This window comes from Pelophylax lessonae (assembly GCF_965119305.1).
Source record: "Pelophylax lessonae genome assembly, chromosome: 1".
NCBI classification, from domain to species: Eukaryota; Metazoa; Chordata; class Amphibia; order Anura; family Ranidae; genus Pelophylax; species Pelophylax lessonae.
Window position 1 is genome coordinate 26,539,853 of NC_138768.1, and position 26,290 is coordinate 26,566,142.

The 26,290-nt window shown below is 43.4% G+C and overlaps 1 protein-coding gene across 1 annotated transcript in view; it reads right to left on the minus strand.

The window, feature by feature from the left end:
• Positions 1 to 26,042, minus strand: part of LOC309563181 (vomeronasal type-2 receptor 26-like) — a gene marked incomplete at its 3' end in the record, with an annotated part of 52,427 nt that extends 26,385 nt beyond the window's left edge. Inside the window, exon 1 of the mRNA XM_082267515.1 lies at positions 25,830 to 26,042. Within this exon, the coding sequence (XP_082123641.1) occupies positions 25,830 to 26,018 (189 nt within the window). The 5' untranslated portion in view covers positions 26,019 to 26,042. The remainder of the gene's footprint in view (positions 1 to 25,829) is intronic.
• Positions 26,043 to 26,290: the final 248 nt, after the last annotated feature.

The following is a 26,290-nucleotide window of genomic DNA, read 5'->3' on the forward strand; positions in this document are numbered from 1 at the left end:
CAATGGGCATCCCTGACGTGTACCATTGGTTATAGCAAATGGTTTGGACAACATGCCAGCCGACAGGACTTGAGCCGAGGGGGAGGAGTACAATGCCAACATGGCTGACAGTATTGGGCCTGAAAACCCGAATTTTTGGAGAACTGATTCCATGTAGCCCCAGTGGATACGATCAAACGCCTTCTCTGCATCAATGGAAAGAATCAGAGAAGGTGTTTTTGTACTCTCTGCATGATGAATCAAATTTATTACCCTTCTGGCAGCGTCAGGAGCCTGACGTCCCCGTACAAACCCCATCTGGCTAGTTCCTGGGGTGTGAAAGGGCTATTAAGGCTAGCGAGGGATTTAGTTGTTAGAGAAGGTAAACTGATTTTTTGAAGGAAAGCTTGAATGTCTGCATCTGTTGGTTGGGGAGTACTGGAGTCCGAGCGGAGGTTGTATAAGGAATAAGGATGATCGAACTTTTGAAAAGTTCAGTTCGGCCAGAACATCCGAACTTCCCGAAAGTTTGGCCCGGATTTCAGAACCCCATTGAAATCAATGGGACCCGAACTTCGGTAATCAAAAAACACCATATTTAAGCCCTAAAACCCAATAAATGCCCCTAAAAAGTGCCTAGGGTTCTGGGTCATGCCCCATTAACTATTAATCACACAAAAAAAGTTGATTTTTACTTTGGATTTAGTATCTGGGAGGTCTAAAAGGTGTGCATGTGAAGTTTCAGCTCTGTAGCATGCCCAGAACCATAAAAAAAAGATAATTTTTCAGTAGAACAGGGATGTGGGACCCTCCTTTAACTTTAACACCTATATGATCTTTTTTTCTGGTTCTGGACATGCTACAGAGCTGAAACTTCACAGGTACACCTTTTAGACCCCCCAGACACAAAATCACACAAAAAAAGTTCTTAAAAATTGTCATTTTTGATAAAAAAGCCAATTATTGAAAAAATTAAAAAAAAAAAAAAAAGAGAGATTTTTTGATTTTTGGATTTAGTATCTGGGGGGTCTAAAAAGTGTACATGTGAAGTTTCAGCTCTGTAGCATGTCCAGAACCATAAAAAAAAAGATTGTTTGTATTAGAAAACTTTCAGCACAGGAATATGGCTTCGCTGCTGTAACACCTTGCCGGTTTAATAGAAGGCATTTTTTTGGGTTCTTTGCAGTCAGGAAAAACATCTGAACTTGTGTATAGTGGTACTGTGCACAAGTTCTGATGTTTTGCCTGCCTCCAAAAACCCCCAAAAAATGCCAGCAAAAACACACCTGGGCATTTTTTTTTTGACGCTAGCGTTTTTTTTGGCATTTTTTGGGGTTCTTTTGAGGCAGGCAAAACATCTGAACTTGTGTATAGTGGTGTATATACACACATCCATATATTTATATACACACCTAGACATATATAGGTGTGATAGTAGCAGAAATATATGCTTGCGCTAATGAAATCATTTACAGTAATATATTTCTGCTACTATCACACCTATATATGTCTAGGTGTGTATATAAATATATGGATGTGTGTATATACACCACTATACACAAGTTCAGATGTTTTGCCTGCCTCCAAAACCCCCCAAAAAATGCCAGCAAAAACACACCTGGGCATTTTTTTTTTTTTGACGCTAGCGTTTTTTGGCATTTCTTTTTGGGTTCTTTTGAGGCAGGCAAAACATCTGAACATGTGTATAGGGGGTATATATACACATATATGTCTGAATATATACCCCTAGACATATATAGGTGTGATAGTAGCATAAATATATTACTGTAAATGATTTCATTAGCGCAAGCATTTATTTCTGCTACTATCACACCTATATATGTCTAGGGGTATATATACACATATATGTGTATAAATACCCCCTATACACATGTTCAGATGTCATGTCTGACATCAAACATGTCCTCAAAAAAGCACTGGCAGTGGCAGCCCCTGCAGCATAAAAAATGCTTGGCTGGTGAGAAGCCATATGGGTGTCCCGAAGCAATTCAGAGAAATGATCATTTCTGTATAGCGGTCACCCTGCTATGGAGGGGTTTTGTCACCCTGCCATAGCAGTCACTGCCAGTTAACCCTACACTACACTACGGTCCCCTGACACTTAACACTTTCCCTACAGAAACTAAATTTTTGAAGCTAACTTAAGTGTAAAGGAGCACTCTAACTACACTAGATATCCCTTTCCTGACACTAATAAATAGCTAAATGACACTTTTCAAGTAAAATTAACAGAACTGCTTCCACTCTTCCATGTCCAGTATAACAATGCTAGGAATATGGCGGGGGCGATCTTATATACTGGGGGGCGTATTCACTAATGATTGGTCTAGGGACCCCCTAGTCACTCCAATCACATTCCTAGCATTCTCCTGTCCCCTCAATTGGCTTTTGCTAATGGTTCTAATCCAATCACTGGCTTTTAAAGCCCATTTCCTGAAGCATTGCATTTTGGTCGGTTCTGGTTGCCGAATTCCAAACTTTTTGGGCAAAAAGTTCTAAATTCGGCCGAACCTCGAACACCCAATGTTCGGGCCGAACCGATGGTGGACCCGAACCGTTCGATCATCCCTAATAAGGAACTGTAGTAATCTGCAAACGCATCCGCAATTTATTGGGGGTGAGTCCGTTTAATGCCAGTGTGTGGGTGGGTCATGTATTCGATTTTGGCTTAGCTCTCAGTGCCTTGAGCCTGGACGCTAGGAATTTGCCCACCTTATTGTGAGCAGAGTAGTATTGTAGGCGGAGGCGGGCCAACATTTTGTCATGTCTATCGGCAAAGAGTCTACGGAGGTCTGAACGTAGGGAGGAGAGTTTAGAGGCTGTGGAAGGGGAAGGAGCATGTTTATTAATATCATCTAGGGATTTGATTTAGTCAATGAGGTCGGTAAGTTTTTTATTGAATCTTTTCTTTAATCTGGAGGTTAATTGTATGAGGATACCCCTGGTGAAGGCTTTGTGGGCGTTCCACAGTGTAAAAGGGTTTATGTCAGGCATATCGTTGGTGGAGAAAAATTCCTGTAGTTGAGATTGAAGAGATTTAAGGGAGTCTGAGTCAGAAAGAGTGGAGGTATTACACCGCCATATATAGGTAGATGGCGATGTCAAACTCACATCTACAAACATGTGAATAGCAGCATGATCCGACCAGGTTAATGTTATGGGGGAGATAAAAGTGTAAATAATTTGAAGGAGGGTTTGGGCGTCTACCAGGAACATATTCTGGTGTAAGAGTTGTGGCGTGCAGAGAAGAAGGAGTAGTCCCTCTTCTCTCCATGCTGGTAGCGCCACACATCATGGAGTCCCTCTGAGTGAATAAGGGCGGCCAGAGAGGGTGCAGAGGTTGTGCGCCTAGAGGAAGTGTCCATGGTGTGATTAGCCACTAAGTTGAAATCCCCACACATAATCAATTTACCCACCTTCAGCTCATTGACCTTGGTACAAAGTTTATGAAGGAACCGTAGTTGGTGCGTATTGGGAGCATAAATATTGACTATAGTGTATAAACAATTATCAATGGTACAATTAAGAATGATGTATCTGCCCTCTGTGTCCTGCACCACCCTAGAGTAGGCAAAGGACACAGAGTTGTGCACAGCTAAGAGTACTCCTCTCTTCTTTTTGGAAGCGGATGCTAGAAAAACATGGGGGTATTCCTGATGAGAGCATCGGGGAGTGTGTCCTTGTTTGAAGTGAGTCTCCTGAATCGCTAAAATGTCCCCCTTATAAGACGTAGCCTCTTTCCACATAGAAAAGCATTTGACAGGGTGGTTTAGACCCTTAACATTTAACGATAGTAGTTGCAAAGACACGACGGTGTGTATTGGGAGATGAAGTCAATGCGGCAGCTAAGGATTAATGCTAGGTCGGGATCAGTTCGTAGTGATGGAGAGGTGGCTCGTGTAAGGCATATCGGTACCTGGTGTGCACCTACGGGTGCGACAGTTGGAGTTGTGAGAGTGGTTACCAGCATATAAGTCCAGGGAAGAAGTGGAATGGTCTGAACTTGATAGAGCTGTTGATCCTTGTATCGCCGTGTCATACATGGACGTCCGGAAGGAATAAAGGTTCGGTGTTCCAATTTTCGTATAAGAGTTCTGTCCTGAGAGAGAAGGGTAAGAAACAAGAGAAAAAGGGAAAACAAAAAAAATAAAAAATGCAAAAAAACGGTAAAAAAGACATGGTCTTGTGGGCCAGAAGAGGAGTTGTAACTGCGTGGTTGGTGGGGCTACAAGCACGATAGCGGGGTGCTATGAACAGAGGGAGGTCAGGTGTGACCGGTTCAGGATCGTACAGCGGTCCCTATTTGTGGCGATGAGAGGATCTGGAAGGCCTGGAAACAACTTGCTATTCGGACTGTAGACGTTGTGGTAGGATGCGGGAAGGATGTGCCACTGTCGGAGAAGGCGAATGCCTTGGTCCATGGTGGTGATTTTGGATGTAGTACCCAAGTGGGTCACGCACAATTTGGCAGGGTACTTCCATTTGTACATGATTTTGTTATTGTGCAGAGCTTTTGTGATGGTATTTAGGTTTCTTCTGAGTTGGAGGGTATACTGAGAGTAATCAGGTAAAATTTGGAGAGATACCAATTGTTCAGGGAGGCGGTCTTTGCGTTGGAATCTGTCCAGGATCTTTTCCTTGGCTTGGAAGAAATGCACCCTTAACAGTACATCTCTGGGAATTTCCTGTGGGAGAAATGTAGGCTTGTATGCGGTCAATGGTCAGATCCTCATTAGAAAGGTCAGGTACAGTTTTGCGGAACAGGTCTTTGACAAAGATTGGCAGTTGATTCGGTTGAACCGATTCCGGTATACCACGAATCTTTAGGTTGTTTCATCTCGGCCTGTCTTACAGGTCCGCTAGTTTCGCTTGAATACGGTGCAGGTCTTCTTAGTGGGACGAGTGGGCATCTACCAGTGTATTGTAGGAGACAGTGAATTCCTCCATTCTGTTCTCCACTGTATGGACTCTGTCACCTAGGCCGTGTAGTTCTTTTTGACAGTAGGATATGGAGGCCATAATATTGGCCTGCATGGAAGAGTGCAGCATGGATAGCATGTCTTTTAGAGTCGTGTCAGAAACTGGTTGTCCTGTGGTAGCAATGTTGGCAAATGGGTCTGGCGGTGGGGAGTAGGCCCAAGTGGTGCATGGTGCTGGGTTATTGTTGCTTACCTCCATAGAAGTCATGCTGTTGATCTGCGGCTTTTCCTCCCACCTGGGGCGCGATTTTGCTGGGCACTGCATGGAGGGAGTGGAGGGAGAAGAGTCAGCAGAGCGTGCAGGCCTTGTTGGTGTCATTCCCTGTGTTTGCGCCGCGGGAGTCGGCGCCATGACGTCATCAGTCTGCGACTCGGACTCTAGAGGACGCTGCGGCGGATGTGAAGCTCCGGCCCCGCTGCCATTTTGGCAGAGACCATGCGTCTGTGGGCTGAAGATTTACGAAAGTTTACAGACTGTGGCTGCATTCCTTTTCTTCTTTGTCATTGCTACGATGTACCCCAGATGTTCCCCTAAAAGGATCCAGGCATGGTATGCAGGTAGGAGCGCTGTGAAGGGCCGTAGATAGAGATAGAACCGGACACGAGCTGGAGCTTCTCACTCAGGCGTCCACCACGTGCGGCGGTCGCCACGCCCCGATTTTTCAAATTTTTTTATTGGATGTGTTTTATAGCAGTAAGTAAAAAATATTGTTTTTTTTTTTTTTTTTTTAATTGTCCCTCTTTTTTTCTTTAGAGCGCAAAAAATAAAAACTGCGGAGGTGATCAAATACCACCAAAAGAAAGCTCTATTTGTGGGGAAAAAAAGGACATCAATTTTATTTGGGTACAGTGTCGCACGACCACCCAATTGTCAGTTAAAATAATGCAGTGCCATAATGCAAAAAATGGCCTGGTCATGAAGGGGGTAAAACCTTCTGGAGGTCAAGTAGTTAATGTTTTAATTCTTGCAGTAGTGCCCCAGCCTGTGTTCTTTTTTGGCAAATTTTGGCCTAGGCTTGCTATTTAAATTAGTGCAGCTTATGAGACCCTGGTTTTCCCTCTCCCCTCCCTTAAATTTGCTATGGTAATGGAACAATTCTGGACCGGCCATAAGGCATACCGGGCATTTGTTTGGTGGGCCGGGGCAGCGGAGCCACTTGTTCATATGGGGCCCAAAGCTAATCTGCCCAGACAGGGGGGAGGAGCTGAGAGAGGTCTCTCCTGCATGAGCTGTGACTCACAGCCTGTGAGGAGACCCCATGTCTGCCCTCATCCTAATACAGGTGCCACAGTGACACAGACTGCTGCTGACTGACACATGGAGGGAGCCAGAGAGAAAATGTCAGTGATTCTATTATTTATCCCCCAAGGTAGGAACTTTTTAGGTGAGGGGAGCGATGGGTATGAAGGCTTCCATAGAGGGACAGGACCTTATCACTGGTGGGCTACATCCACCCTGTCCACCCCTCCATCTGGGTGCATCCTCTCTGTCCACCCCTCCACCTGGCTGCATCCTCTCTGTCCACCCCTCTATTTCGCTGCATCCACCCTGCCCACCCCTCCACCTGACTGAATCCACCCTGTCCTCCCCTCCACCTGGCTGCATCCTCTCTGTCCTCCCCTCTACCTGTCTGCATTCACACTGCCCCCCCTCCCCTTGACTGCATTCTCTCTGTCCACCCCTCTATCTGGCTGCATCCTCTCTGTCCACCCCTCCACCTGGCTGCATCCTCTCTGTCCACCCCTCCACCTGGCTGCATCCTCTCTGTCCACCCCTCCACCTGACTGCATCCACCCCTCCAACCCCTCCCCCTGGCTGCATCCACTCTGCCCACCCCTCCACCTGGCTGCATTCACTCTGTCCACCCCTCCACCTGGCTGCATCCACCCTGCCTATCCCTCCACCTGACTGCATCCACCCTGCCCACCCCTTCACCTGGCTTCATCCATCCTGCCTACCCCTCTACCTGGCTGCATCCACCTGATCACCCCTCCACCTGGCTGCATCCTCTCTGTCCTTCCGTTCACCTGGCTACCTCCACCCCACCAACCTCTCCATTTGACTGCATCCATCCTTCCCACCGCTCGACTTGGCTGCATCTACCCTGCCCACCCCTCCACCTGACTGCATCCTCTCTGCCCCCTCCATCTTGCTGCATCCACTCTGTCCTCCCCTTCACTTGGCTGCATCCCCCCTCTCCTGTATCCACCTGGCTCTGTCCTCCCCTCCACCTAGCTGCATCCCCTGCTCTCATCTGTCCACCTGACTCTATCCTCACCTCTATCTGGCTGCACCCCCCTCCCCTCTGTCCACCTGGCTCAGTCCTCCCCTCACCTTCTCTCCTCTATCCACCTGGCTCCATCGGTCCCTTCACCTGCCTGCATCCTCTCGCTCCTCTGTCTTCCTGGCTCATTTTTCCCTTTCTCTCCTCTATCCACCTGGCTCCATCTTTCCCTCCACCTGGTTGCACCCCCCTCTCCTCTGTCCACCTGGCTCAATCCTCCCCTCCTCTCCTCTATCAACCTGGTTCCATCCTCCACCCCCCACCTGGCTGCATCCCCCCTTCCCCTCCCTTCTGTCCACCTTGCTCTGTGCTCACCTCCACCTGGCAGCATCCCCCCTCATCTCTGTCAACCTGGCTCCATCTTCCCCTCCTCTCTTCTGTCCACCTGGCTCCGTCCTCTCCTCCCCCACCTGGCTATGTCCCCTCTTCTTCTCCATCCACCTAGATGCAGGGCAATTGCCCTGGGTGCCCACCGTAGGCAAATTAGTAGTGCCAGATGAGTGAAAAAAGTGAAGGGGGGGGGTCTAAATACTTTATGAATGCACTATATACTGTATATATAAATAAGAAACCATGGGCCGTTCCGTATACTTTTTTTAAACTAGATTTTATGTACAATTTCCTGTTCTTATTAATAGGCAAATAGAAAGCCAATAAAGGCAGCACCAAGGGTCATCGGTTTGAATCCCAACCATTAAGTGGGAAAACCTTCCGGTCCAGAGGTGGTTAAGAAAGTAAAAAATTCATCATATATTATCTTCTGCATTCTCAGCTGCCATTGACAACCTTAAACAAGATTTTCCAGAACATTGCAGAGAGAGTACAAGATGTAGAAATGCCCACATCCCATCAGGAGTCACACATTCAACAGCTATATACAACACAGGATGCCCAGATCCTTCAAATGAGAGACATGCACAGACACCTGGAAGACCTCGACAATGAAGGCCGTAGAAATAATCTTCGAGTTTGTGATGTTCCTGAATCGATGGAACACGATCAGATAAAACAAGTGGTCACAGCCATATTTAAGGACCCCCCTTGACATATCCAGAACCACCACAATTGAAATGGAGCAGATTCACCGAGCACTGTGAGCTAGGGGTAAAGACACAGACCCGCCAAGAGACGTAGTATGCGGCTTGACCAACTTTCATTTCAAAGAGGGCATACTCAGGCAGAGGACTCTGAAAATAATCTCAATTAATGCACAGGGACTGAATAAACCAGAGAAACGTTCTCAACTTTTACTGCAGCGAGGATAATGAAGGCAGATATTGTCTTATTCCAGGAAACTAATTTCCACGGCAATAAAATATCTTAGTTGACTATTGACTAACCTTCACTTTCTAATAGCTAATCATGCCACTAATAGTCTAGCAAAGACCAAAGGAGTATCTATACTGGTCTCCAAACACTCCCCTATCACTGTAACTGATGTCCTCAGGGATCCCGAAGGAAGATTACTCTTTTTGAAGGGGAATCTAGTCAACTGACTAATTACACTGGCTAACCTGTACTTCCCAAATGAGAAGCAAGTCACCTTTCTCAAGAACCCTAGGCACTTTTTAGGGGCATTTATTGGGTTTTAGGGCTTCAAAATGGTGTTTTTTGATTACCGAAGTTCGGGTCCCATTGATTTCAATGGGGTTCTGAAATCCGGGCCGAACTTTCGGGAAGTTCGGATGTTCTGGCCGAACCGAACTTTTGAAAAGTTCGATCATCCCTAGTACTGGCCAACACTTACTTCTGTATCCTGGGAATGCCTAATGTACCTTTAGCCACAGAATACAAAGTTCTTTGCTGTCAGGTGAACGCCTGTTGGCTAATGTTTGGTGCCTGTACTGGCCGACACTTACTTCTTTATCCTGTGAATGCCTAATTTTTCAGACTGGAATTAAAAAGCAATGGGTCTGTAAACGTTCCGCTAAATTGTGGAACAGATGTGGACCCATTTTACAGACATGTGAATGGACCCTATATGTATTTGACATGTATTTACCGGCTGCTGTCAGTTCTGGCTGATTTTGAAAAAAAAAAGAATAATTTTTTGGCTGTAAAAAAAAAAAATATATATTTTTATGGCAACTTTTTCAATAGCAATACTTCAGGTATGTCAGTGTCCATGTTGTGGGACTGTGTGTGCACAGATAGTAAGTATTTTGTGGCTGAAAATATGACCTGTAGGTTTTTAATGTTTGCCTGCCATTAAAGTGAATGGGGTCCGCCGCGAACTTGAGGTTCGCAAACATTTGAGAAAGTTCGCAGATGGAGTTTGCGAACCGCCCCATCCGATGTTTGTCCATCACTAATGCTGAATGATGTTACAGGCAGCATAACGTTATCCACAGTAGATACAAAACAAAGAAAGGGCGCACCAGCCTAGCGCATTATCCTCAGCGAGTTTATTGATAATATTAAGATAAAAATCAGCTACTCACAAACATTCGTGAAAATCAAGCACATCAATTCCATAGAGCCGCCTCATTACAGGAGTCTGATATCTCATGAAAGCAGAGGGCTGACGCGTTTCGAGGCCATGCCTCTTCCTCAGAGCCTGGAGGCCATGACCAAATCCAAGGCTTAAATATGGTATGGTAAACCAGGCCTCCACATGACCCTTAGGGATGTGGGAGGAGATACCGCCCAAATGGGCGTGGCTACACAGCTAATTGCCCAAAACATAACAGATTTTAATTAGCAAGCCCTATATATCTACTGGCTCAACTGGTATGCTAGCCAATCAACAACATCTTCCCAACTCATTTTGAATTTTACATCAAAAATTGTACATTTCGGATAATGCATTTTGGATAGTGCAATAAGACAATACAGTATACGACTCAGTCAATGTGGCACGGAACAACTCATCCTCCTCTCACGGTACATGCACACCACCGGGGGATGGGAAATCAATATGGCGCATGATGGTTCACAATTCTTACTGATCCTAATCAGACTGCTGCCTGTGTGCATCATGGATTAGTAACTGCAGGGAAGTAATATGTAGGACCGAAGTACCAAACTGTAAAAGCATCAGGGGCGACCTAATAGACCCCTCATTGATGTTTACAAAAGATGTGGCACTAAGCACTTTACCTGGGGACGTCACAATGCCCATCATTATCAAAGCATCGCTAAAATATTGCACCGATCGTGACCCAGTCGACAGTGGAACGCACGCCGTTCATCCCGGAACTGCCGTGCGTTCCACCGTGTGACATCACTTCCGCCCGTCTGAATGGTGACGACTTCCGCCCGTCTACATATCCGGGCGGTGAGGCGCAACCACCGGATTCGGAAAGGAGGGGAAAGCTGTCCAAACAAAAGATGGACCAATCCAATCTGACGGCAGTCCCAGTACACACAACATGCTATCCCCACAGCGCACCCGCAGTCACAGTGAGAGAAAGATGAATAAATGCTCCGCCCCGAAATAGCAAAAACCAAGCAATCTAGGCCGGGATATACGAATCAAATAAAGAATTTCTACAATCCCTTCTCGATCCGTACACTCAATTTGTAATAGAGACCGTATCCGGACCCAAATGAATATCTATCAAGATAGGAGTTACATGAGAAGCATACCAGTATGAGACAAATAAAAGTCGAAGATAATATTGCTATACAGGGAATCAAATATAGTAGACTAAAATAGTGGAATTAATAAAAGATTGTAAACTGATAATATTACTTAGTAGGCCAGCCTAAAATCACATATGTAAAAATGGCATGTAAAAACACACATAATATACAATTATAATTAATACAATGGTGAATATAAATATAATATAATATAATATAATTAAAAAAAAATTAATTAATAAAAAAATATATTTAAAAATATATATCACTTATTAAATGTGGTGTGTAAAACCTTAGACGCAAAAATAAGCGTACTGTACCTCCTCTAAAAACAAACCTTGAAAAATCGGAGAAAATAACTCAGTGATCTCTCGAGAGACCCTATGTAAGGGAACCTACGCTATTACTCATAAAGAGAGCCAATGGAAGGAACAAGAACAATTGGATCTGGTGTGAGAGTGTGTATTATATTAAAACACATACATTAATTTATGTTTAAGGAGAGGAGATGGTGTAAGAATTACACTCATGTGTATATATATGTATACATATATACATATACATATACATATATGTGTGGGGACCACATGCATATACACTCACATATACATGTGCACGCAAGCATACACATGTGAACCCCTCAAGAGAAAGCAGAAAATAGGTAATAGGCAACCCTAAGAAGGAGCCACAGGGGAAGGGCTGAGTGTAACTGTACGGGGGCCAAGGGAACAGGATCACACTCAGAAGAGGGGGGAGGACGCGCTATATAACATTACAGCACGCCCTGGATCTCGAGATCTTCATTCAATCCCCCAGGGGACATAGACCCTAGGGTGAAGATCCAGTATGACTCTCTCCTACACAGCTTCTGAAACCTGGCTCCCTCATCAGGGTCCTTGGCTATTGACTCAATGCTAGGATACCAGTTGAGCCAGTAGATGTATAGGACTTGCTAATTAAAATCTGTTATGTTTTGGGCAATTAGCTGTGTAGCCACGCCCATTTGGGCGGTATCTCCTCCCACATCCCTAAGGGTCATGTGGAGGCCTGGTTTACCATACCATATTTAAGCCTTGGATTTGGTCATGGCCTCCAGGCTCTGAGGAAGAGGCACAGCCTCAAAACGCGTCAGCCCTCTGCTTTCATGAGATATCGGACTCCTGCAATGAGGCGGCTCTATGGAATTGATGTGCTTGATTTTCACGAATGTTTGTGAGTAGCTGATTTTTATCTTAATATTATCAATAAACTCGCTGAGGATAATGCGCTAGACTGGTGCGCCCTTTCTTTGTTTTGTATCTACAGTGTCTGGTAGACCGCCCCGGTCGTAAGGGGCAGCAAAGCCTAGCCATAACGGATGGCAAGTATAAGTACGAGTTCCGGGATTGAGGCAGCCTGAGGACCGGGTTCTGAGTGCAGGAGTGAGGTGCTGAATAGCACTTATCTCTTTTTTGTAACGTTATCCACAGCATTTCCAAACCCTTTCACATATGTCACATGTGATCAGGGTGAACCTACTCTCATCTGTGAAAAGCACAGGGCACCAGTGGTGGACCTGCCAGTTCTTGCAGTGAGCACAGGGCCCACTAGAGGAGGTCAGGCCCTCAGGTCACCCTCATGAAGTCTGTTTCTGATTGTTTGGTCAGAGACATTCACACCAGTGGCTTGTTGAAGATCATTTTGTAGGGCTCTGGCAGAACTCATCGTGTTCCTCCTTGCACAAAGTAGCAGATACCGGTCCTACTGATGGGTTTGGGAAGGACCTTCTTTGACCTTGTCCAGTTCTCCTAGAGTAACTGCCTGTCACCTGTAATCTTCTTCATGCTCTTGAGACTGTGCTGGTAGACATAGCAAACCTTCTGGCAATGGCACGTACTGATGTGGCATCCTGGAGGAGTTGGGCTGCCTGTGCAACCTCTATAGGGTCCAGGCATCCTGAGCCCCCCCTGCCCCAAAGCACCCACCCTCCCCCCCATGTTGAGGGCATGTGGCCTGGTATGGTTTTGGGGGGGGGCGCTCGCTCGCCCACACCCCCTTCCTGGCCAGCCAGACTGTGTGCTCGGATAAGGGTCTGGTATGGATTTTAGGGGGAACCCCACGTCATTTTTTTTTATATTTTGGTGCGGCCTAAAAATCCATACCAGACCCAAGGGGCCTGGTATGGACTGGGGGGGGGGGACACGTTGTTTTTTTCAGCAATACTGACATAAACTGATATAACCTGAAGTGCCTATATATATGTATATATAAAACTTTGTGGTATACACTGCACTATCTGATCTAAACAAACTGTAAAGAGCAATAATCTCTCTCCCTGCCAGCAATGTATTATTAACTATACTACACTATCCCTGAAGGAATTCCACTTATGAATCACCCAGGGGGCAAGGGAACAGAACCCACAACCTCACAATTGCAAACCTTGTCGTTTCCCACCTACGCCACTTTCCAAGCCTGCTTAAGCTGAGCAAACTCTCCCTGCCTAACTAAGTAACTTCTATCTCTGGAAGTTAGGCAGGGAGAGTGTGTTCAGCCTAAGCAAGCTTGACGATGGCGTAGTTGGTAGAATACAAGGCTTGCAATTGAGAAGTTGTGGGTTTGAATCCCTTGGCACGCGGATGATTTATAAGTGGAATTCCTACAGGGAGTGTGTAGTGAGTTTAGCCACTTAAGCCCCAGAGTATTTGGCTGCTCAAAGACCAGGGCCTATTTTGCGATTCGGCACTGTGAATTGACGTCTTTTTTTTCCCCACAAACAGAGCTTTCTTTTGGTGGTATTTGATTACCTGTGCAATTTTTACTTTTTGCGCTATAAAGAAAAAAAGAGCGACAATTTTGAAAAGATAACAATATTTTTCACATTTTTTATATGAAATTCTCAAAAAAAATGTAAAAATCTAAATTTTAAAAATTTTAGGCCAATTTGTTTTCTGCTACATATTTTGATAAAAAAATCGCAATAATAACGGATTTTGATTGGTTTGCGCAAAAGGTATTGCGTTTACTAACTACGGGAAAGATTTATGTCATTTTTATTGTTTTTTTTTTTTTTTTTAAATCAAAATTTTTAAAATTTTTGGCCAATTTGTTTTTTTTTTTTTTAATCGCGATCTGCAATTTTTTTTGTGGGACTGTGACATTGCGGCGGACAGATCGGACCCCTGACTAACATTTTTTGACACTTTTGGGGGTACCAGTGACATTACTACAGTAATCAGTGCTAAAAATATGCACTGTTACTGTAAAAATGACACTGGCATGGAGGGGGTTAACTTTATTAGGGGGCGTGGCTTGACGCACAATGCGGAAGGTGGCACACTGCGGAGCTGTGGGAAGTGAAAGGCTCCACAGCATAGGCACGAGGCTTGGCTTCAGAGGCTTGGCTCCAGAGACGGCGGATGATGGGCAGGGTGTCCCGCTACACACATCACCCCGCACAGAGTAGCAAGCAACATCGTACATCCTCGGCTATGGCTAACCAAAATATTTCGGAGTTATTTAAAACACAAACAGCCACCAGGAGCGGCATGAGGATGGACAAGATGGCGCTGACAGACGGAGAGGAGGAAAGCAGTGAGAACTCCCAACTTTCACCGGAGGAAGGGGTAAGCAAAGGGTTCGTGGAGGACCCCCCCCCCCTAACACTGACCGCGATGAATAACATTGCAGCGGACATTAAGTCAACACTTTCAGCGGCCATTACTGATTAAAATCAGATTTCCTCAAACTGTCTGAACAGTTCTTGATAGAGGAGCAGGCGGGTGCCCAGAGAGACAGATCAATTGGGAGATTGGAACACATAGCTGTTTCACATGCGGCACATTTAATTGAGATTAATAAAAGTCTGGAGGACTTGGATAATAGAGGGAGACGTTGTAACTTAAGAATTAGAGGCATTCCGGAGGATATAGCACAAGACCAAATACCCCAAACATTACAAAAGATGTTTAATTCATTGCTGGAGAAGCATGAGGATGCAACGATTGATATTGTACGTGCACACAGAGCACTGCGGGCCAAGGGCATAGACAGCGGACCCCCTAGAGATATTATATGTTGTTTTCAAAACTTTCAATTAAAAGAGGAGGTTATGTCTAAAGCAAGACAAAAAGAAGAAATTAAATTTAAAGACGCACAGGTTCAGATATTCCAGGATCTTTCTCAGATCACTTTGAGAAATAGTAGAGCCTTACGCCCCCTCCTAACAGTGCTGCGGGAAAGAGAACTTAAGTATCAATGGCAGTTTCCTTTTGCCTTAACAGTGACTCTACAGGGTAGAATGCATACTCTTAGATCGCCCAACGATCTAAGAGATTTTTGTGAAGGCTTACAGATACCAATAGTGGAACTTCCGGAATGGTATCAGGAGTACAAGCTACCCAGGTTATCTGAGGGTCTAAGGCGCTCACCTGTTCAACCACCAGAAAAAAGACCTTTGAATAAGAAGAGCAGAAGTAGTAGACCTGGAAAGTAAAAGTAAAAACAATCTGCAGCAAGAACAGTAAAACAGAAAATAAAGGATAAAGGGAAATAAGCCAGTCCATCTGGAGGATAAATAACTATAGTCAAGATTGGGAATAAAAGAAAAGAGAAAAAGGGGAAAAAAATAAAAATAATGTGAAATAGCCAAGCATGGAAGGAGACGAGAAGGAGAGTGGGAAACCCACCTCCCCTTCCCCTTTTTTTTTTGTTTATAATATGCCGGGTTTCTGGTTTAGTTTACTAAGCTTTTTTTTTGATTATGATATATTTACAAGGCTGAAAAACTTTTTTTTTTTTTATATATATATATAAGTTAAGATGAAATTAACTTCTTGATGTACTAAATGTTAATGGAATTTTGTGTAAAGGGAAAAAGAGGTTTCTTTTCCCAGCATTGATTAATTGATTAAGGAGAAAAGAGGGGGGATGGTGTACAAATAGGGTGAGCAGTACCTCCCAAATAAGCGACTTATGGGGGGCCTCCCCCCCCTTTTTTTTTTTTTTTTTTGGGGTTTGTGCCCACTTTTCCCCTATCTCATTGTCCTCCTAATAAGCATTTTTGAAGGGGGCGTTCCCCAGGTGCTATAATAATTATATATAAATTTAAATTGTGATACAGTGCTAATATCTAGTATTTAAATCGGTTTTCTTTTCTTTATGGATTTACATTACTTATTTTTGGTTTTCTTAACCTAGATATAAAATAGCACTAAACTGAGTGTTCCCTTACTCGTGTGAGACTCCCACTAACCCCCATACGGGGTATTACATGGCCCTAAAATAAGAGCCATGTAACACCCCCATTTTTAAGCTTAATCACAGACAATTAGTTTAGTCTGTGAATTTGGAACCCAAATTCTTTCTCTTTAAGGCAGAGTGTTGCTTACTATTAAACTTTGCCTAACACTGGTTTATTCCGGTGGGGTTTTCTTTTTCGTTTTCCATTTTTTTTTTTCACTTTGTTTGTTTTTCTCTCCTTCCGATTTCCCCACACCACTTACTGAGGGGTTGGAGGGCATAGTGAGGCACCGAGGTTGGATATAAGTGGCACATACAAGGCAATTACCATTACTTATAATTCTGTGGGCAAATATGCCACGGTAATATCTCATAACGTGCAAGGTCTAAATATACCAGAGAAAAGACATTTTGTACTCAGGGAGTTGAAAAAAGCTAAACCACACTTTGTATTCCTACAAGAGACACATTTTAAACAAATTAGTGTCCCGAAATTGACGTCAGCATATTTCCATACGGCCTTCCACGCAGCCAATCCAATGGATAAAACAAAGGGGTATCTATATTGATTAGCAAGACGGCGGGCTTCCAGGTCGACATGTCCTTGTTGGACCTGAATGGGAAATATGCATTCGTGAGAGGAGTATATGCGGGAATACCCACGACCCTCGCAAGTGTATATTTCCCGAACAGGTCACAACTGGGGTTCTGCCAAAAAATTATAAATATACTTTTAGGATTTGCCAAGGGACGTGTGATAATGGGTGGAGATATGAATATTCCTCTTCATCCATTACAAGATACTTCAAATAAAAATTCATGTGTACGCTATAAGACCCTTGCCCGTATCAAAGAATTAATTCAATCATTAACTTTGGTAGACTCTTGGAGAACTTTACACCCGGAAGGTAGAGATTTCACCCATTACTCAGCAATACATGATAGATACGCACGTATCGACTATTTATTCATCTCACAACATGATATAAATAATATATCACAAGCAAGGATTGGGACACAGGTCTTTTCGGACCATGCACCAATATCTGTGACCTTAACCTCCTCCCATCCATGCTACAGCCGAAGTACGGCTGCAGCGCGGACTCACATTTTCGGGAGGCCGTTTTTAAACGGCCTCCCAGAAACAGTCTCCCCGCGCTCCCGCGGACACAGCCGATCACAGATCCTGGTGAATTGCCAATCACAGCGGCCATTCACCACGTGATCGGACCGTCCAATGAGAGATGATCTCATATGTAAACATATGAGATCATCTCTCATAGCCAGCGCTCCTTCCTCACACGGAGACTGCAGTGTGAGGAAGGAGAGAGCAGATCAGCCGTCGGGGACAAAGAAAAAAGTAATCAGGGCACTGATCACCAGTGCCCTGATTACACAAGGTACACCAAAACACACTAACTGCCCACCATCAATGCCTACAGTGCCCGCCATCAGTGCCCCCCATCAGTGCACACAATCAGTGCCCATAGTGCTGCCAGTCAGTGCCCATCAGTGCCTGCTTATCTAGGCACTGATGAGCACTGACTGGCAGCACTATGGGCACTGAGTGTGGGCACTGATGGCGCTGCCCATCAGTGCTCATCAGTGCCGCCCATCAGTGCTCATCAGTGCCACCCATCAGTGTCAATCAGTGCCACCGCCAGTGCCCATCAGTGCCGCCCACCAGTGCCCATCAGTGCCGCCCATCAGTGCCCATCAGTGCTGCCCGGTAGTGCCACCTCTCAGTGCCCATCAGTGCCACCTCTCAGTGCCCAGCAGTGCCACCTCTTAGTGTCCAGCAGTGCCGTCTATCAGTGCTCATCAGTGCAACCTATCAGTGCTCATCAGTGCGGCATATTAGTACCTCCTCATCAGTGCCACCTCATCAGTGCCCATAAGTGCCACCTCATCAGTGCCCATAAGTGCCACCTCATCAGTGCCCATCAGTGCAGCCTATCAGCGCCCATCAGTGCCGCCTCATCAGCGCACATCAGTGAAGGAGAAAAATTTATTCATTTTCAAAATTTACTCGCAGAAAATAAGAAAAACTTTTTTTTTTCAAAATTTTCTGTCTTTTTTCTTTTTTTTTGTAAAAAATAAAAAACCCAGAGATGATTAAATACCACCAAAAGAAAGCTCTATTTGTGTGAAAAAAATTATAAAAATTTCATATGGGTACAGTGTAGCATGACCGCGCAATTGTCATTCAAAGTGTGAGAGCACTGAAAGCTAAAAATTGGTCTGGATGGGAAGGGGGTATAAGTGCACAGAAGGCAAGTAGTTAAAAACAAATAATACTCCTAGAGTTTTCAATTGGAGATTGAATGCAGATTTAATTGCGGACCCAATCATTAAAACTCAGATAATACAACATATACAATCCTATTTTAGGATGAATACGCTAGAAGAGACCACTTCAGTGGTCAGATGGGAGGCACATAAGAGTGTCATACGGGGAGAACTTATTAAGTTAGGCTCACAACGGAAAAAAGAAAGAGAAAAAAAGATTCAAACTCTCATGCATTCAATCTCCAATTTAGAAAAAGCACACAAGAAATCTTTATCAATAAGTGTCGCAACTGAGTTGTTACAGAAATGTAAAGAACTCCAACAAATAATTGAGGCGAAAGCTAAGCGGTTATTTTTTTTACGCAAAGGGGTCTACTATGAACATGGAGATAAGAGTGGTAGATACCTTGCAAGAGCGCTCAGAACAACCCAGAATTCTAACATTATAATGGGCATTAGGAACGCATCAGGTAAAACAGAACTAGCAGCTGAAAAAATTGCAGCGCAATTTCACACGTTCTACTCATCCCTGTATAATATTACTCCACAACATAGAACTCTGGACTTTTCTGGAGATAGAGCGGCTAATATTGCAGCTTATTTGGTGAGTAGCGGGCTTCCAAAATTCACAGAAGAGGTAGCTAATGACTTGGACCAACCCATTACTGAGACCGAATTGCGCCTTGCACTAAAAGAAATTAAGCCAAATAAGAGCCCGGAACCTGATGGATTTATCTCCATATACTATAAACAATATGCCGATCTTCTTTTACCTCAATTAGTACCGGCCCTGAATTCCCTTACAGACCCACTGCAAACCTCACCTGCATTCCTACATGCGCATATCTCAGTCATACCTAAAATAGGGAAATCAACATATGAATGCGCTAACTATAGATCCATTTCTCTTTTAAATACAGATTTAAAGCTTTTTTCCAAAGTATTGGCCAATAGAATCAAACCAAATTTGTCGACAATAATAATGGAAGATCAGGTGGGTTTTGTAGTGGGAGGAGAGACTAAAGATAATGTAATTAAGAAGCTGAACTTGATACATTATACCCAACAGCGAAATATCGAGGGTCTTCTTGTGTCAACAGACGCAGAGAAGGCCTTCGACAGAGTAGCGTGGGATTTTTTAATGGCAACCTGCAGACATGTGAATTTCCCCCCTAAAATGCTGGGATGGATAGTATCGCTCTATCAATGTCCAACGGCGAGGATCAAAATAAACCATCTCTTGTCAGAACCAATTAATATAAGAAATGGGACGCGACAAGGATGCCCGCTGTCACCACTATTATTTATTTTGACGATAGAACATTTTTTGAGACAAGTAAGGGCGGATGAATCAATACAAGGGATGAGAGTTAAGGAGAACACGTACAAAGTATCGGCATACGCAGACGATTTAGTATTTTATGTAACACAACCTTTGATTACAATTCCGAATCTGATGAAAGCGTTTGAAAAATATAGTTACGTATCAAATTTCCGTATAAATTTTTCGAAATCGGAGGTACTTAACTTAAATGTTTTGGAAAGTAAATTGTTACAAATAAAAGAAAAAAGCTCTCTCAGATGGGTTACAGGGGCCCTGAAGTATTTGGGTGTTTGGATAACTCCGAGTCTGGATACTCTGTACTCTAAAAATTTCATCCCATTACTTAAACAAATTGAGTTAGATCTGAAACAATGGCATACTAAGTTTTTCTCATGGTTTGGAAGAGCAGCCATTATTAAAATGGTAACTCTTCCAAGGCTGCTTTATTTGTTCCATACCTTGCCAATTAAGATCCCTAATAGCTATTTTGCTAAACTTGGAAGTATCCAGACCCAATTTATCTGGGCACATAGACAACCTCGAATAAGGCACAATTTGATCGCTAGACGTAAGGAAAGGGGAGGAATGGGAGTACCGGACTTTCGACTATATTATCAGGCAACTCATCTTACACAAATTATTGATTGGCATTGTCATGAATCAAAAAAGGATATATGATACACACAAGGTGTACTAAGCTGCGTTCACCTTTGAACGTGCAAATATGTGGTATAATAAAATTATCTTATAAAGTGCATAGTGACAAATCATCAACTATTTGAATAAAATAAATGCATAAATAATTAGAGTGCATCAATAAAGTGCAACAAAAAGTTCAAAGTGATAAGTCCCAATAAGCGGATGTATCAATAGAGATATATCTCCAAGGAAAAAACTCTTCACATGGTAAATCCTTGAACCCTTCACCATATAGGCATCACTGTGTGAGTGTGCTTACCAGAAAGCACAGACCCCTTAATTACAGGGGTCAGTGCAAGCAGGATCAGTCAACGTGACCAAAATCCGGGTATGTAAGACCAAGCCCTCTGAAGTGGTCCCCTTCACAGCCTCCTGTACACCACAGGACTCCACACTCCTCCTCCTTATGCTCCTCAGCAGTATGAAAACAAAGGAATGACCAGGATAGTGAAGTACGTATTGACAGTTTAATGTAAAATAAGGTGGACACACTTACATCAGGGTCATAAAAACAGGCATATAAAACTTGAGATCCAAGATTGGACACAGGATGGTACCGCTTCCGCGTTCACTGGTCCTCTCCAGACAGTCTCAAAATGGCAGTGATAGCAGGGTGATCGTATCCCAATATTCCAGACCGGTTTCGTCGGCTCCCTTGAAAACGACGGCCATACGAGCCGACGAAACCGGTCGGGAATATTGGGATACGATCACCCTGCTATCACTGCCATTTTGAGACTGTCTGGAGAGGACCAGTGAACGCGGAAGCGGTACCATCCTGTGTCCAATCTTGGATCTCAAGTTTTATATGCCTGTTTTTATGACCCTGATGTAAGTGTGTCCACCTTATTTTACATTAAACTGTCAATACGTACTTCACTATCCTGGTCATTCCTTTGTTTTCATACTGCTGAGGAGCATAAGGAGGAGGAGTGTGGAGTCCTGTGGTGTACAGGAGGCTGTGAAGGGGACCACTTCAGAGGGCTTGGTCTTACATACCCGGATTTTGGTCGCGTTGACTGATCCTGCTTGCACTGACCCCCTGTAATTAAGGGGTCTGTGCTTTCTGGTAAGCACACTCACACAGTGGTGCCTATATGGTGAAGGGTTCAAGGATTTACCATGTGAAGAGTTTTTTCCTTGGAGATATATCTCTATTGATACATCCGCTTATTGGGACTTATCACTTTGAACTTTTTGTTGCACTTTATTGATGCACTCTAATTATTTATGCATTTATTTTATTCAAATAGTTGATGATTTGTCACTATGCACTTTATAAGATAATTTTATTATACCACATATTTGCACGTTCAAAGGTGAGCGCAGCTTAGTACACCTTGTGTGTATCATATATCTACTACACGTTTTTTACGATTGAGTTGCAGCTCCCTAGATTATTGGTTTACACCATTACATTGTGCACACTTTACACTATTATTGATTCCTATATTTCCAAACCATTAATTCACTTACTCACTAGCACATATAAATTATTTATTTATTTATTTATATAGCACGTTTGCACTTTATCCAACAAGCGCAGGTACTTTTGGCGCTTAACGCCATTCGTTTACCATGAATCAAAAAAGGCATGGGTAAAGTTGGAATCAGACATTATAGAGTGCCCACTACGATATTTACCTTGGATAGCATGGCAAAAATGCCCGGCCACAGTGAAGGCCCACCCTTTAACAAAACAGACATTAGCGACGTTCCATGGAGTTACTAAACTCCATGGTATTTCGAGTTTACCGGGACCCCTTACGCCGTTGATAAACAACCCAGAGTTTGTGCCAGGTTATTCGGATGTCTGGCTTAATGCACTAGAGAATAGCAAATTTAAAGTCGCTGCACATTTCTTTAAGGAAGGTGTTCTTATAAGAAAAGACCAACTTAAACACACACAAAACGCTTTACCTATGCCTTTTTGGTCATATTTACAATTGCATCATTTTTTAAATGAACCCCTGAGGAAGGAGGCCTGTTGGAGACAAATTTTGGCCTTTGAGCAGATATGTCTGGATCAAACGCCATTTAAAAAAGCGACATCATATGCTTATACATTGTTACTTTCTAGTGCAAAAATTAGACCAGACAAGTTTAAAGAAAATTGGGAAAAAGTGCTGCAAGTTTCAATTTCAGATAAAAAATGGACTACAGCATGCACTATGACACATAAATGTTCAAGGAGCACTAGATTCCAAGAAAATGCATACAAACTTCTCACCCAATGGTATATGACCCCGGCGAAAATTAATAAGTGGTTCCCAAATACATCTGAAACCTGCTGGAGATGTGGTCAATCAGCGGGAACATTATACTATATATGGTGGCAGTGTACAAAAATTGATGAGTATTGGACCCACATAAGAGAGTTGATTGAGGAAATTGTCGGTACAGCTATCCCATTAAAGCGGAGTTCCGGGCACAGATGTCATTTTTTGATGAACATACCCCCGGGACAGTCAGGGCTAGCACATTCCACAATGGCTAGCCTCTGATCTGTCCCGGTTCGCACTTACCTTTTAGAAGAAATACTTACTTTGAAAATTTCTTCCACAGCGTTTCCATCTCTGTTGGGGGCAGCTGAAGCCGGCGTGGTCCTCTTCTCTGTCTTCTTCCGCGTCTTCGTGTCCCAGAATGCACTGCACCGGCCCCTCTCGTCACTTCCGGTGCGGCGCCGCATTCCTAAACAGCTTCTGGGCATGCCCAGAAGCTGTTTAGCAGGGGAATGCGGCTTTGCCCGGAAATGACGAGTGGGGCCCGTGCCGTCGCATTGATTCCTGGCGGCTATGACGTTTAGCTCCCAGGAATCATCGCGAGGCAGGAAGTGACGGGGTGAGCCTCGGCGCTGGAGGAGGAAGCAGTCATAGGTGAGTATTTACGATCTTCAATAAAAAGGTGAGTAAACAAAAAAAATAAAAATAACTATCCAGTTCCTTTTCAGGTGAGCTCTACCTAGCGGAGGGGCACAAAAAAAAAAATCGTTTTTGTGCCCGGAACTCCGCTTTAACCCCTGAATGCTGTTTGCTACATATTACGGACGTCGCAGACCATAAGTATAAAAAATCAATAGTATGCCATCTTCTGAATGCGGCAAAACTATTAATACCGAAACATTGGAAATCCACCACATCCCCATCAATTAGAGAATGGGTGTTTGCAGTCAGAGATATCTATAATATGGAAGAGACTATAGCCATAACCTCAGACAAAATAAATAAATTACAATCAATATGGAGGCCATGGCACACCTTCCAATGTTCAGATAGGTTTGCCCAGCTTATAGACGTAAGATCCGACCCGGTGCTTCATATATGATATGATATAAGAAATATAAACTTAGAGAGTTCCTCCCCCCCTCCCCATTTGTTTTTTTTGTTTTTTTTCTTTTTCTCCTTCTTCGTTTGTTTACTTTGGATTTTTTTTTTGTTTTTTATTATTCGTTATCTTATTCTTAGCTACATTGGAAAATTAAGACTGTAAAACTTTAAAACTATAAATGCTTGACACAATGTAATATTGAAATGTGGTCAACAGTGTAAAAGCAAAAGCACTTACCGGTTTACTAAAAATAGAATAGAAATATTGGAAAGAGAGAGATCCATTTGGTACAGAACATTGATGGATGAGCAGAAATAATATATTGGCTGCTCGATGGGAATGGGAAAGAGGGAAGTAGAGAGAGGGGGGGGGGGGGAAGAAGGAAGGGGAAAGGGGAAGAAGGGATAGAGGGTGTGGGGGGAGGGGAGGGGTTTTCTGTTTTTTTTTTTTTTTTCTCTCTCACGGAGTGTTGTAATTTTAAGGGAATGGTGAAAGGTTGAAGACTATTTGGGCTTTATGTCATAAGAAGTGGCACGGAATATAAGGGGTGTTTATTTACACACGAAATATGTTAATACACGAGATATGTATATATGGAATGAAACATTTTTTTTATTTATTTTTTTTTCACAGGGTATGGCTGTGTTAATGGAATGATGAAGTTTTCATTTATATATATGTGGGATTGGTGAATAATTTTGGTTTTGTGTTATAAGAAGTTATATGGAATACACATACGGGTGTAGGGGGGGGGGGTTTCATGAGATATGTTCACACACGAGAAATGTATATATGGAGTTAGTCCTCTAAGATAGGTGGTGGAAAGCGAAATATGATTAACACGATATTAAAGAACACAAGGTGATAGAGGAGGGAGGTGGGGGGGCTGTGACCCCGTCCCCTCCTCCCCTCCCTTTTTTTTTTTCTCTTCTCTCTCTCTATCTCTCCCTATGGATAGGGAAGGGATTTAAATATGATAATAAAGAGGGGGATTTCCCACCCTACCTTTGTAAGATTACAGAGGGTTTTTGGATGAACTATATATAATTGGTTTGGATTTGTATTTAGTTGTATCTCGCTTCCACCTCAAATAAATGAGGATAGCATAACAATATAATAGTGGAGAAATGGATAGAAAATGAACTGAATGTAACTTTAGAAGTACCGGATAAAATGCTTTTGCAAAAAGATTTTATACCTTTAAGAAATTTAAGTTGACTGTTAAGATACTACCCATGTTTAAAGTGGCTGTGTCCACCATATTATTGTACATTCTTATTTGTAATCTTTGAATCTTTGAACTTTAATAAAATATGGATTGAATCATAACTTTATTAGTGATCAAGAGGTTAAGTGTGTCCCTAGGGGCGTGATACTAACTTTCAAGTGGCGTGGCTTGTGATATAACCACAGAGACATACGATCCTACATAGAAGGATTTTATAGTCTCTGCAGTTACACCAGGGAGAATGACAGGCGGCTTTGTTTACATCAGCCACCTGCCTTTCTCCCTCTACAGCGGGAGATCGTAAGTGGCCAGCGGACATCGGAGCCGATAGCCACTCGCGCGGGGATGTCAGGGAATGAGCGGGGGTGGGAGTGTGCCTCCCACGGTGCGCGCTCGCCCCCTATAGGCTTGTGGGTGAGTGACGTACCGGTACGTCACTTTGCCTGCACGGGGCTGACCGCCGCAGTATATGTACTTGGGGTGGATGGCACGTGGTTGCAGAGTTCATGCTTTGGCCAATCACATAATGCACTTCCAGTGCACAGTGCATTACGGATGCGGGAACTCCATTTGTTTGCCATTCGGCGAATGGGCTGTGTTTGAGTCAAACTTAGGTTTGACTCGAACACGAAGCCCATATCTATATATATATAAAGATATATATCTATATCTATCTATATATAGTATATATGCTGTGTGTGTATGTATATATTATATTATAACATTCTAGAGAATGACTCCATGAGTTTCCCCTTTCACTTACAGGAGGTGCTGTATATTTGCAAGTACCTATGTATATAATAAAATAAAACTAAATAATCCCTATAAATCCTAATTATGAGCCTCCTCAGCAGCAAACAATACAAACAGAGAACAATCATGTAATGTCTTACTTTGCCTCTTTTCCAGAAGATGGGATTACTCATATTGGTAAGCATTTCAGGCACAAAGTCTGGTCCTATAATGGTAATTCGATGAGTGGAATAATATGTACTGTTAATAAAAACCCAGCTTTCCAAAATAAGATCAGTTGGAACTTCTCTTCTCTCATTGAAGTAGATCTTGTCTCCGGATGGTTCCATGTAATAAACATTTCTCACATATTTGTGCAGCTTTTCATGGAAGACAGAAATACACACATTACCATCATACCAATTTAAAGGATACGTTCACCTTTTGTAAGATGTTGGATGTTACATCCATATTCAGGGTGTAACATGTTACAAATGCTCCGGTCTCCGCTCCCCCGAATTCCCCATTTTGATAGCTAGTGGGGGATGTTTTCTCCCTGCTAGCTGTCACTAATTTAAAAAAGTGGCGGTGGCTCCAACCGGCCAGCCGCGTCATTCATTCT